This window comes from Tursiops truncatus, chromosome 10, assembly GCF_011762595.2.
Source record: "Tursiops truncatus isolate mTurTru1 chromosome 10, mTurTru1.mat.Y, whole genome shotgun sequence".
Lineage (NCBI taxonomy): Eukaryota > Metazoa > Chordata > Mammalia > Artiodactyla > Delphinidae > Tursiops > Tursiops truncatus.
Window position 1 is genome coordinate 83,499,310 of NC_047043.1, and position 12,246 is coordinate 83,511,555.

At 43.8% G+C, this 12,246-nt stretch overlaps 1 protein-coding gene across 8 annotated transcripts in view; it reads right to left on the reverse strand.

Moving 5' to 3' along the window:
* Positions 1 to 12,246, reverse strand: part of FOXP1 (forkhead box P1) — a 501,131-nt gene that overhangs the window by 145,077 nt on the left and 343,808 nt on the right. For all 8 annotated transcript variants that reach the window (XM_073787565.1, XM_033865275.2, XM_033865278.2 and 5 more), the window contains one exon: positions 3,553 to 3,651. In XM_073787565.1, coding sequence (XP_073643666.1) covers positions 3,553 to 3,651 — 99 coding nt within the window. The remainder of the gene's footprint in view (positions 1 to 3,552; positions 3,652 to 12,246) is intronic.

Below are 12,246 nucleotides of genomic sequence, written 5' to 3' on the forward strand. Positions count from 1 at the left end.
ATACATGCCTTCACCATAAACTACAGTGTCACCCAAGAACGCGGCCAGTTCGGATTTAGTTCAGTATGCGTATCTGCAAAGAGCGTCATGTCTCACTTATTTACTCTCATTTCGCTGAAATTAGTCCAAATTGGTGATGTTTGACTACATTTTATGATCTCTGTCGAGTAACCACTTATAGCCTCCTCTAACTTTCCATTTTCTTTTGTTTGTATCATCAGCCTCTGAAACTGGAGAGCACTGCCAAACATAAAGCAGGGAAGTGTGAGATTTGCTTAAAATATGAGTCACAGTATATTTGGGGATTTGGGTTTCTTTCTTTTTTTTTTTTTTCCTCAAGCTATCAGCAGATCAAATCCTTCTTCCCTGTCAAGCCTTCCTCTATGCGGAAGATCTGAAATTTGCTAAAATAGGTCTCTCGGTGTAGAAGGGTAAGGAGATCAGAGATGAACACTGTTAAGATTTGCTGTAGGATTTCCCTTTCATGTCAGAGCCGCTCTGGCTGAGATGCCCCAGCAAGGACATGGCTCGACAAGATAGATTTAAATGTGAAGGTTATTCCTTCCACGAATCACCAAGTCTACCTAAGTATTTTTATAACAAGGTAATATGCCATGTGGCCTAGGTTAGTTAATTTTTCCTCTCTGTTTGTGGAAGGTCAGCCAACCCAATAAACCTTAGTGAATTTGCATGACCCTACCAGGCAGCTGAGGAGACAACAGTCTATGATGCACTTGCATGTGTGTACACACGTACGTACAGACACACACACGCACACACACACACAGGTCAACCAACTCTCCCCTCCACCCAACCCCGGAATCAACTCTTAAGACTGGTCTAAATTCTTTGCTTGTCAACTCTCCCACTGAGGGGACAGGAAAGGACTCAAAACATCTTCTTTAGCAAAACCAGCATCCAAGATGGCCCCCTCGTCCCTCGCTTTTCATACAGACTGAAGCGCTCCACAGAATGTGTTAGGCTGGTTTTGACGCTGTCCTTTGCCGGGAAAAACAAAGCCCTCTGTATCATACTCTCCTGGGGGCTAAAAGACTTACAACGGGCAAGAAGAAGAAGCGCCCTCCAAAGGAAATCCCCTAAAACTTGACTTCATATATTTAGCCCTAAAGGAACTTCACTCACCTTGGAAAAGAAGTTACCTAAAAATGCCCTATGTTTTTTAAAGTTTTTTTTTTTCTTTAATATGCTGTGTTAACATGTAATGGGCTTACTATATTTCTATTTATTTATTTATCTTTTTATTTTTGGCTGTGTTGGGCCTTCGTTTCTGTGCGAGGGCTTTCTCTAGTTGTGGCAAGCGGGGGCCACTCTTTATCGCAGCGCGCGGGCCTCTCACTATTGCGGCCCCTCTTGCTGCGGAGCACAGGCCCCAGACGCTCAGGCTCAGCGGCCATGGCTCACGGGCCCAGTGGCTCCGCGGCACGTGGGATCCTCCCAGACCAGGGCACGAACCCGTGTCCCCTGCATTGGCAGGCAGACTCTCAACCACTGCGCCACCAGGGAAGCCCGCCCTATGTTTTTTACAAAGCATCTAGAAAATAAGTCTAGTCTAAAAGATTACAAATGATATTCAATACTGAAGAGCAGTTCATTAGACCATGTATGTGTGTCCTTTTTGAAAATTCTCTCTAACCAAAGCACTACGATATGTGAGATTCTGTCCCCGAATAACATATTGTTATTTTTCCAACGCATTCGAGGTCTGATAAATTCAAGAGGACTCATAGTATTTTTAAGGCTGTGAGAGCTCCAAGGGGGAGGCAAAAAGAATGGACAGTCATTTGAATCACTGAATGACAGGCTGGGCTAGCTCCCTGTATACATTAATAAATTAGAATTTTAATTGTGTCTCTGTCTGCAGGAGATGCCCCAGTACTTTAATATGTACCAACAATTGGCTATGTTCTGGAATCTGCAATGTGGCCTCCGCTGCTGACCTCTGAAGCACAATTCCCAGTCTGACTACGGAAACTGTTCAGTTTGATCCTTTCAACTTATTTGAATCCTGACAAATAAGCTCACAGCTGAAAGGTCAACACAGTCATATTTCATCCTCCAGAGCTGTTCTTAAGACATCTGCACAACAAAGCACTGCTTACAGCACCTGACATGGGACCTCAGTGGCACTGGACCTCATTAAAAATGTCCCCAGCATTCACACACGTGAAAAGGCATACGGGTTGGTGGTGGCTGACCAAATAAAACGCTTTTGGAAGTGTTGGTAAACAAGGCACATTGTCATTCAACTCTGCCAGTGAAGTGCTACTACTATCACGCTGAACTTCCTCTAGATGGTGACAATTTCCAAGCAGAGTAGAAGCACCAGAAGGTGTGGCCCAAGGTCAGTCTGATCTTTGTAGGATAATTTGGGTGCTGGTATACTGGTTCTCTCTGATCTAAGTCAACCCAAGCTAGAATTTCGGTTGACCTTGTGATCACCTTAATCGGCATCAAGTTATACCCACCAGCTCCCACTTACAAACTCCTCTCCAGAATGCCCAGCGTGGGAAACTCATCTTTGCTTCCCATTTGGGGGGATGCCCACTCTTAGCTATGAAAGTAGTTGAGCCACTTGGTACCTGCAAGTGCCCTCCCTGCCCTGGATGGGAGCATGGGATACTCCATGTCAAGTTTCTTTAAAATGTCTATGACAATTTTCTACTCCAAGTCAAAGATTCAAAGTAGATTTTTATGAACTCACTCCTTCCACTCCGCTAACCCCTGCCCTCAATGTGCCTGAAATGAGAAGCTGCTAAAAGTCTTTTGGAGTATATTTACATAAAAAATGCTTGCCAATCTTTATTAATGATTCAGAAATATTTGGAAAACAGCCAGTGAATAATGGAGTAGGTATTAAATTAATTCCTAGGTGTATTAAAAATACTGTATCGTCCTTAATCCCAATACGTTCCTGACAGTATTGACATTTTGGGTTGAATAATTCTCTCTTGTGGGATACTTTCCTGTGCATTGTAGGATGTTAGCAGCCTCCCTGGTCTCCCTCTACTAGATGCCAGTAGCACCCATTCCCCCGAAGTTGTGAGAACCGAAAATGTCTCCAGACACTGCCCACTGTCCTTTGAGGGATAAAAGCACTCCGGCTGAAAACCACTGCACTAAAGTAACGTGTGTGTGTGTGTGTGTGTGTGTGTGTGTGTGTGTGTGTGTCCCATTTCCAGACAGATCACAAGAGAATGAGTGACATATGTGAGTACTATGGACTTTCCCTCATTGGTTAGCCACACTGCCTAATAAGCAACCCATGGCAACAACTCCTCAGCCTCCGATTAAATTGTCTCATTAGATTTGTTTACTCCCAACAACAAAAATGTTGGTTGAACAGACATTTTCCCCCCAAATGTCATGTTCTAGTGTTAAACAGAAAAATGAACTTTTTTGCAGAAGATTTCCTTACGAGATTTGCAATTCTCAACACAATCCACTTCTGAATGGCTTATCAGCTGCCCCAAAGTGTATCATCAACTTAAAGGAAAAGAAAGAAGAAAGAAGGAAAAAAAAAAGACTTGCTACCTGAAGGGCTGGTTGTTTGTCATTCCTCTTGGGAGACTTTAATCCACTAACTTGCTGCTGTTGCTGCTGGAGAAGAAGCTGTCTTGCCACTTGAAGCGCCTGGAAGGAAAAATGGAAGGAAAACGTTTGTGTTACTACACAGGTTCAGGGCCTCCTTCGCAAAGAAGTATTCTAGGAAGGACACATGAGGATGAGATCTTGACTTTTCCATTTCCAGGCAAAAGAAAGAGCAAACCAAACTTCCCACCAGTCTAAGTTGGAAAACTTTCCAGAATGTGTTTACATTTTCTTAGAGTTAGCCAATTCCATCCACAGCTCCTCAGGCACAGCAGTCCATCTGAGCAGACACTTGATTCCTACCATAAATCTGACATGAAAGGCAGAGTATGAATGATTGGGACTTTGAGGAAGGAGGGCAGAGAGAGGCCAGGAGGAACCTGGGCAAAGCCAGAAACTTCGGAGACAATGAAGGGCTCCTTTCAAAGGTACCTTCATACTCCTCCAATTCTTCTCGTGGGAGCTAGGCAACTCGAGTTGAAAGTTAACACTTTCACCTCATTTGAGTCCAAATAAAGAGGAAAAGCTAAGTGGTGGACCACACTGTGAGTGAAGTTATTTGTGAAGGAAGATCAAAACAGGGTGACCTTGATGGACTACGTACGAAAAAATCTTGGCCAATCTGACCCCTAAGTCCACTCAAAGGGTACCTTACACGCTTGTGAGTAAAACTGACTGTGTCAAACACACATGGGTCCTTCTGAGCTTACACCACGGGCTGGTTTTTATTTAAAGCTAGAAACTGGGGAGGTGCTATCGACTGGAGATAAAACCAAAGGAGAAAACGAGACTCCTCCAAAGGCAGAACACTGACCAATCTTTTTTGAGAGCTCAAATAAAAAAGTATGTCATCAATAAACCCTCATGCAGTCATTCAGGGACAAAGGACTTAACAGGATAACTGCTAGCCCCACCTTTCCAAAGAGGACAGCAGGATTGGCAACGGAACACTGAAATCTGCAGACATCGTGCTAGAAAATCACACGAGAAGTTAGATTATTTGAATCAATTCAGCTGAGAACCAAAAATGTACATATGGACAAGATGTTGAGAAGGCTCATTAAATGATGCGCCTGGAGTTTAGAGACAAAACAAGATTTACTGGGGATCACATCAGTAATCATTGCTACATGATCACTCATTATTTGTGCCTGAAAGAAGGTTCACACAGAGACGGGGTCAAAGTATCGAAAAGACCTGACACGATAATCTTAGAAAGTGTGAAAAATGGGCTAATGATGGTAGTGTGTTCCTCAAAGAGGAACAGATGTCATTTACATAAGAAAACAGTGTTTATAGTTCTCGGAAAAGTTAGAGTGACACGGTGCAGTGGGGAGAGGCAAGATGGTACGGGGTTTCCCGTGCAGCAAACTCAGGGGAAGGGCAATGAGAGTGGTCAAGGGGGCTACTGTTCACGAAAAGATGCCTAAAAACGTTGCATCAGCAAGAGGAGTACTTCTCCTCAAAGGACAATCTAACTAAACCGAGCTCATGACTGTACCGTTGTCACAAAGAATATGTTTAAGACGCTATGTAAGGTTGCGTGGTGGCTTCGTGCCTAAGAGGTCCAGAGGGAGGAAATGAAACATACGCACAGATAAAGAAACGGGTGACCAAGAAAAGATCTTGGGAAAGATGGACCCCTCCGATCTCACCTCCCTACTGCACCCACCCTTCTTAGCCCTTCAGTAGCCTTCTGTCTACTGAACTCACCACGACCAGCCCTTCAGATGGAACGGACAGGCTATTTCATCTGGGAAGGGAGAGGCGTGTTCGAGAAAGCCTGCCTGCAAGAGCCTTGAGAAGAGAGGCTGTCTGAGAGGGGCATCTGGAAGCCAAGACGCCTGGGAGAGTTGCCTGAGACTCCAGCCTGCTGTCTCCGAGGAGGATTCACCACCATCACTGGACTCCGGGTTTCCTTGTCTCCTTGGAGACGCTCAGTACATGCGTAGGTGTAAAAGTGGGCAGAGTGAAGATTTCATTTATATCATATAAGAAAAATAGTCCCGTTGCAAGGTGCCTGCAGGAGCAAAGAGCCTCTCCTCCTACTGTATACGTCCTCTTAGCTATTTTCCATGAAGGTTTTATGGCTTTTTAATGTAGGAAAGGGAACTGTTATATATTTTAAGTGCTACCTTCAGAGCTCCCAGAGTCACAGACTGATGAGCCAAGAAGGGTCTGGCTGCTGGTTGGAAAGGCAGACGGAAGGTCTGTAGATGACAACGAAAAGATCGTGCGGAGAAAGATACGGTGGGGAAGAGGAGAAAAGTTAGGCACATTCAAGACCAAAACAGTGCAAGCAAAGGAGATCAGAGTAGCGGCAACTCCGCAGGGTCACAAATCTTTGTTGAAATAATTTACCACGTTTCACCAAATACCTGGAGAACAGGGACTCAACTTTCAGGTACTCAAGTCTCCGAGAATCTATACAGTGAGCTCCTCATTTAAGCAAAAGACATACTAATAAGTGTCCTTTAAAAAAATGTACATACACACAAACCTATTCTTCTATGAGCAAGTTCTCACAAACACACTTCAGCAAAATAAAGTAGAGGACTCAAATTTAAGTTTGCAACAAATGTTTACTAAGCTGGCTCTATACATTTCAAAATTAGCTACTGGAATCCTTGCAATTTTTTCTGCTGGGTTGAGGGAAAAAAAGTCGTTTATGTGTGTAACATCTTTTTCAGACCCAACATGGGGGAAATCAAATTACATAATCGTGGAACAAACTCCAGCCCTTTCACAGCATTTCAGACAAAGCCACACCAAAGAAGATAATTAAAGGTAGAAGCACAGGGCAGAAAAGGTTTAGGAACTTGTATGAACACAAGGGAAATTTTAGTCAAACTACTGAAGAGAGAACAGATGATGAAGATGTATAAACTGGCCTCCAAATTTCACCCTCAAAATGAATGCAAACAGGTAAAATAACTTCAAATATTTGGGATGGAGAGACAACCCTAGTGCAAAGAATATATTCATCTTGGGGGACTTCCCTCGGCGCAGTGGATAAGACTCCGCGCTCCCAACGCAGGGGACGCGGGTTCGATCCCTGGTCAGGGAGCTAGATAGATCCTGCGTGCTGCAACTAGAGTTCGGCATGTCGCAACTAAGACCTGGCACAGCCAAACAAATAAATAAATCTTAAAAAATATATATTTAAAAAGAATTATTCATCTTGATATGAATTGTTACGAATTATTCCATAATAATTCCCTGGCCTAATCATGAGTATGAGAACAAAGTCGGTCCATACTAACACTTCCCCACCTTCCGAAAAATCAACTAAGGTCTCAGCCAGAATTTTAAAACCTAATTTATTAGAACTTATAAGGTGCTGTGAAATCAATCACTAAAGGGCATTTGCTTTTCTGATTCCCATGATATTTAAATCACTGTAAACTAGATTTTAAATCGTCACGAAAAAAGAAGAGAAACAGACCCTTAGTGCACAAGACTATGTATATGACGTTATAATACAAATCCCTTTTTTAAAAAAAACATCTTTATTAGAGTATAATTGCTTTACAATGGTGTGTTAGTTTCTGCTTTATAACAAAGTGCATCAGCTATACATATACATATATCCCCATATCTCCGCCCTCTTGCGTCTCCCTCTGACCCTCCCTATCCCACCCCTCAAGGCATCTACCATGTGAGTCAAACATGCTTATCGTCATGTTCACTGCTGGTCAGTAAAAAATTTGTAATGACTGATGGGATCCCCTTTGGGAACTGCACCAGGGACTTAGGTCCACTTTGTTTCCTATACATGCTGACTTGATAGCCATCTTTACCTGTTCCATGCATCAAAATCATAAAAACCGGATTCATGTCTCTCATCTCTGATTCCACTGCCTGAACCTCAGAGATGTGTCCCAACACGACTAAGGAGTGAGGACAGACTTCTCTTATTTTTATAACAGTTTCTCAATCATGGTTGGAGCAAGGTCCCTTAAGATATCCTGTTTGAAGATACAAGTAGATCCTTCAGCAGCTACAGAATAATAAGATTCAAGTAGATATTGTGTGTGTGTGTGTGTGTGTGTGTGTGTGTGTGTGTGTGTGAGTGAGAGAGAGAGAGAGAGAGAGAGAGAGAGAGAGAGAGAGAGAGAGAGAGAGGGAGAGGAAGAGAAAGGGGGAGGGAGGGGGAGGGAGGGGGAGGGAGAGAGAATATGAATAAATAAAAGAATTTCCCTTGTAAGAAGCAAGGATCAACTGTGACTCAAGTTCCAGGCCAACTGCTTGTGTAAATAACTTAAAAGGTTCCATCCAATCTCTGGAGACCTTTTACTCTTGGTGGTGGTTTCCTGGGCTGGGTTGAGTCAACACTTCCTTTAGAACAGATGTGACAATTGCCTGGCCCTGGATAACGCAGTGCTGTATCTGACTGCTAGGCTGGAGTTACAGTAAAGATGCAGTTCGAAGATATCAGTGTGAAGGCGAGTGATAAAACCAGGCACTTACGGCTCAGTTGCACACAATCCCATTTATTGTCCTTCAACAGACGAAATCAATGGCCCTGTGAGCTAACAGGAGCCAAGGCATACACTGCCTCCCTCTCTGCCTTGGCTGCTATCTATGCCCCGATCTGCCCAAGGGGCTGAAGTCTCCTTGTGGTCAGCACGCCACAGACCCCAGCCCGAGCTGGGCACTCAGAAGGTCAGGGGGACTGGCGCTGGGTTGCTAGTTTGGCAGCATGCTAGTTAGTTTCATGGTGACTGGGGACCTGGACAGTTTTGACACATCTTCCATTCTTTTGGTTCCAGATGACTTCATTCTCAGCAGTGCCTCCCATTCCTTGTAAATATGTGCCATCTGTTATTTACAAATTACATTTTACATCAGCATGTTTGTAACTTTCGAGCTATTTACATCTCAAGTTCACGGCAGGTGCTTATATTTGAGGGGTGAGGCATCCTACGAGGTATGCTATGTTTAGCATGTTCATCAAGGTAGCCAATGTTCAAAAAACACGTTTACCATATTTTAAGCAACACCAATGTGTTTACATAAAATATGGTTTGAGTAAACATGCACACAAACAGAAAGCAACCCGGTAGGAGAAAACAGACAATTTTTTTTTATATAACACACTTGGTGAGGTCAGTACTGATACATGGAGGTCTTCCAAAAATATGAGGCACTGCAGCATTTTAGGTCAAGGGTCAGCAAACTTGAGCCCAGGGACCAAATCCAGCCCATCACCTGTTTTTGTCCAGCCCATGAGATAAGAATGGTTGTTACTTATTTAAACAGTTGGGAGAACAACAAAAAAATATTTTGTGACATGAAAATTACATGGAATGTAAGTTTCAGCGTCCACAAATAAAGTTTTATTGGAACACAGTCACCTTCATTTGCTTCCATACCACCTGGCTGCTTTTAGGCCACAAAGCAGAGTTAAGTACTTGTGACAGAGACTGAAATGCCTAAAATATTTCCTATCTAGCCCTTTACAAGAAAAGTTTTGCCAGCTTGTCTTAGGCTGCTATCTGTATTCTGAGAGTCTCATAAGATTCCACCGGACACAATTTTATATAAACAGAGCTTTCAATCATTTGGCCAGAATAATTTTAGTGGAGCTAAGATGCAAGGATGTTACTAATTAGCTATTCTTAAGGCTCAAACTCATTTTTGATTTTCTAAGAAGGAACTGGGACAGGAACACAAAATACATCCACATACTCCTCTATCTGAAACCATTTCAAACTACTTGCGAATGCTGAACGCATGTTTCTTCTTCCCACAGGTCATTTATAGCAGTTCAGAGTGCATCTCATTCTAGTGCGAGGTTTTCGACGTTCCCTATTGGCCAGTGGAGAAGGGCTGTTGACTTCCTGTCTGCCCCAAGAAGCTGTCCCATTTCCAGCTTCAAAGGCAGCTCTGAGTCAGCCACCCTTCCTCTAGTTTCTTTTCCTAGACTCTCCGCACCCCGCAAGATCAAACCTGTTTCTCAGATAATTTCACAGGCTAATCAACAGTCACTGCATAGATGAGGGTGGAAGGAAAAGCCAGCAATAAAAAGCTGCATGGGAAGCTTAGTAGGAAAGAAGACATGTTCTCTCCTCTATTTCTCAACCTCTACAGACACCTCAAGTCCCTCCAGAGCACCTTTTCCCCCTACGCTAATTTGCTATCTTGGTTCAACTCCAGCAACTAGCTACTATCTAAACACGAGTGCTCCTCATGGAACCCAATCTGACAACTGCTCTGGAGCAAGACCCAGAAATAAGTATGCAGGGAAACTCCATCACCCCCTTGCTTTGGACACGGTAAGCATTCCAGTGCAGGATGAAAAGCAGGTTTGTGGGTTACCTTAAGAAAAGAAATGACGGTGGCTGACAGAACTAGAAGCATTTGCACAGAACCAACAACATTCCAAGGCAGTGAATTCTCCAACAAGAACGCAAAAAAAGGGCTTCCCTGGTGGCGCAGTGGTTGAGAGTCCTCCTGCCGATGCAGGGGACACGGGTTCGTGCCCTGGTCTGGGAAGATCCCGTATGCCGCGGAGCGGCTGGGCCCGTGAGCCATGGCCGCTGAGCCTGCGCTCCGCAACGGGAGAGGCCATAACAGTAAGAGGCTCGCATACCGCAAAAAAAAAAAAAAAAGAATGCAAACAAACAAACAAAAATATATATGTATATACACACACACATACATATATATGTGTATATGTATATAATTTACAACTAGAGCACTTGGTTATCACAGGAGAATGGAAAAGTGAGCTGATCTCACAGAGGGATTTCAGTGATTATGAATATGAAAATATTAGATGCCCAAGGAAAGATTCCAATTCTAACGATTGTGTAAATATTAGATACCCAATGAAAGATAGCACTATAGCAGACCCTCAAGTCATGTTACTGGTGACATAAGTAAACAACAAACAAAAACCTACTTTATCAGAATTTTAATACACAGAGGGCAACAACAACCAACAAAAAATCATCAGAGAGCCTTTAATTGTCTCTTTGCACCAGTCACTGTTTGGTCTAATCTGTGATACTGCAAATAAGGGTGTAGACTCTGAGCATTCATTGGTAGTTGATTCACTTGACTCCACCCCCCAAAAGTAGGCGGGGCCGACAGCAATGCCTTAGATCATTTGGGACAGCGGATTTGAACCAGTGACCCAGAAGAGAAAGGTTCTACGGAGCATCACCCATCCTCAAGAGTTCTGACAGCTCTGTAAAGTGTCCTACACTTTGAGGGCATTCCAGCCGATATTTAGAGAGGGCATGGCTTTCTCCAAATGTTGCACAGCCTCTGCAAGTGAGTTTATGAGACAACAGCTGGATAGACGTGGTGAAAAACTGGAGCAGAGACCATCTCAGTCCTACGACTCTCCAAAACTACGTGTTCAAGTTAAAAGCAAAAAGGACAGGAAATGGAAAAGTCAAAGTTCCCTATCGTCATCGCTGTCCTAACTGAAGAAGAAGACAGGGCCGTGAGCAGTGTCACCTCCACCTGTGCGGGTGGGGAAAGATGAGGCCAACACCCAGCGTTCCCTCCCCAACCGGGACCACTGCAACTTCTTTACTGTCCCACACCAGCTTGAACCTCCATCCTCTAGATGTACTTCCAATGCCACGTTTCCCAAATCTTTACTGACAAGATTTCATGTTCCTTAAGCTACACAGAGGATGCTATGACGTTTAATAGTCATATATTCTTTGCTTTAAAATCTAACAAATAATGCAAAGACATGAGTACAGGTAGGTTGGGAGTGTGTGTGAGTGAGTGCGTGCGTGTGTGTGTGAGTGTGTGTGTGTGTGTGTGAGTGCGTGTGTGTGTGTGTAGGCAAATCCATTAGAGCATATTTGCTTGGGAGAAAAGGTGGCAAATGCCATTTCCTTCTTTTTTAAACATTTAATTTTTTTATTTTTTATTTTTAGAAGAGCTGGGATGAAGGAGAACAGAGTTATGCAACCGTGTTCTTGCACCATGCCATGATTCACCAGCATTAGTGCCGCAGGGTTCAAACACCATCTCATGCACCTACTACAGGAGACTTGGACACAGAAATAATACCTGAAGGCTGCAGACAGGAGGAGGCGTTGTGCTATAAGCCCCACCCCCAAAGGAAAGCTGGGAAGCAGAAAAAGGGTCCGCAAACCCTATATTCACTTGCAGTTATGAATAACCTTTTTCATTTGTAAGGCGCCCAGAAGATGCCTCCTGCCAAAGAAGGTCAAAGTTAGGAACTTTCACAAGCCAAGAGGAAAAGGGTATCTGTGATCCTCTTGCAAAATCAGCTGAAATAAGTGCAATGGCTACAAACAGGCAGAAAGTCTGTTTGAAGTCTCTTGTAAGAGGAGGAAAGAAAAGCCCCACCATCACGCTCCTACTCCAAACACCTATTAACATAGGGCCCCCCAAGCACCTTGCTGAGGCCCCGGCTGGCTGCTCCTGGCGGGAGCCAGTGCCAGACGCTGAATCACCACCACCGAGTCTCCGGTACCTGAGTTGTGTTTGGAAGGATTCCATTCAAGCACTGCCCAGGCCTGAGCCTGTCTAGCTCATGAGAGTTGACAAGCCCTAAGCCTGGGGTACCATGACTGGAGGCAAGATCAGCACTGCCATCTAGTAAAACAGAAGTCGGCTTTATAGACAGTATCTAAAACGTTC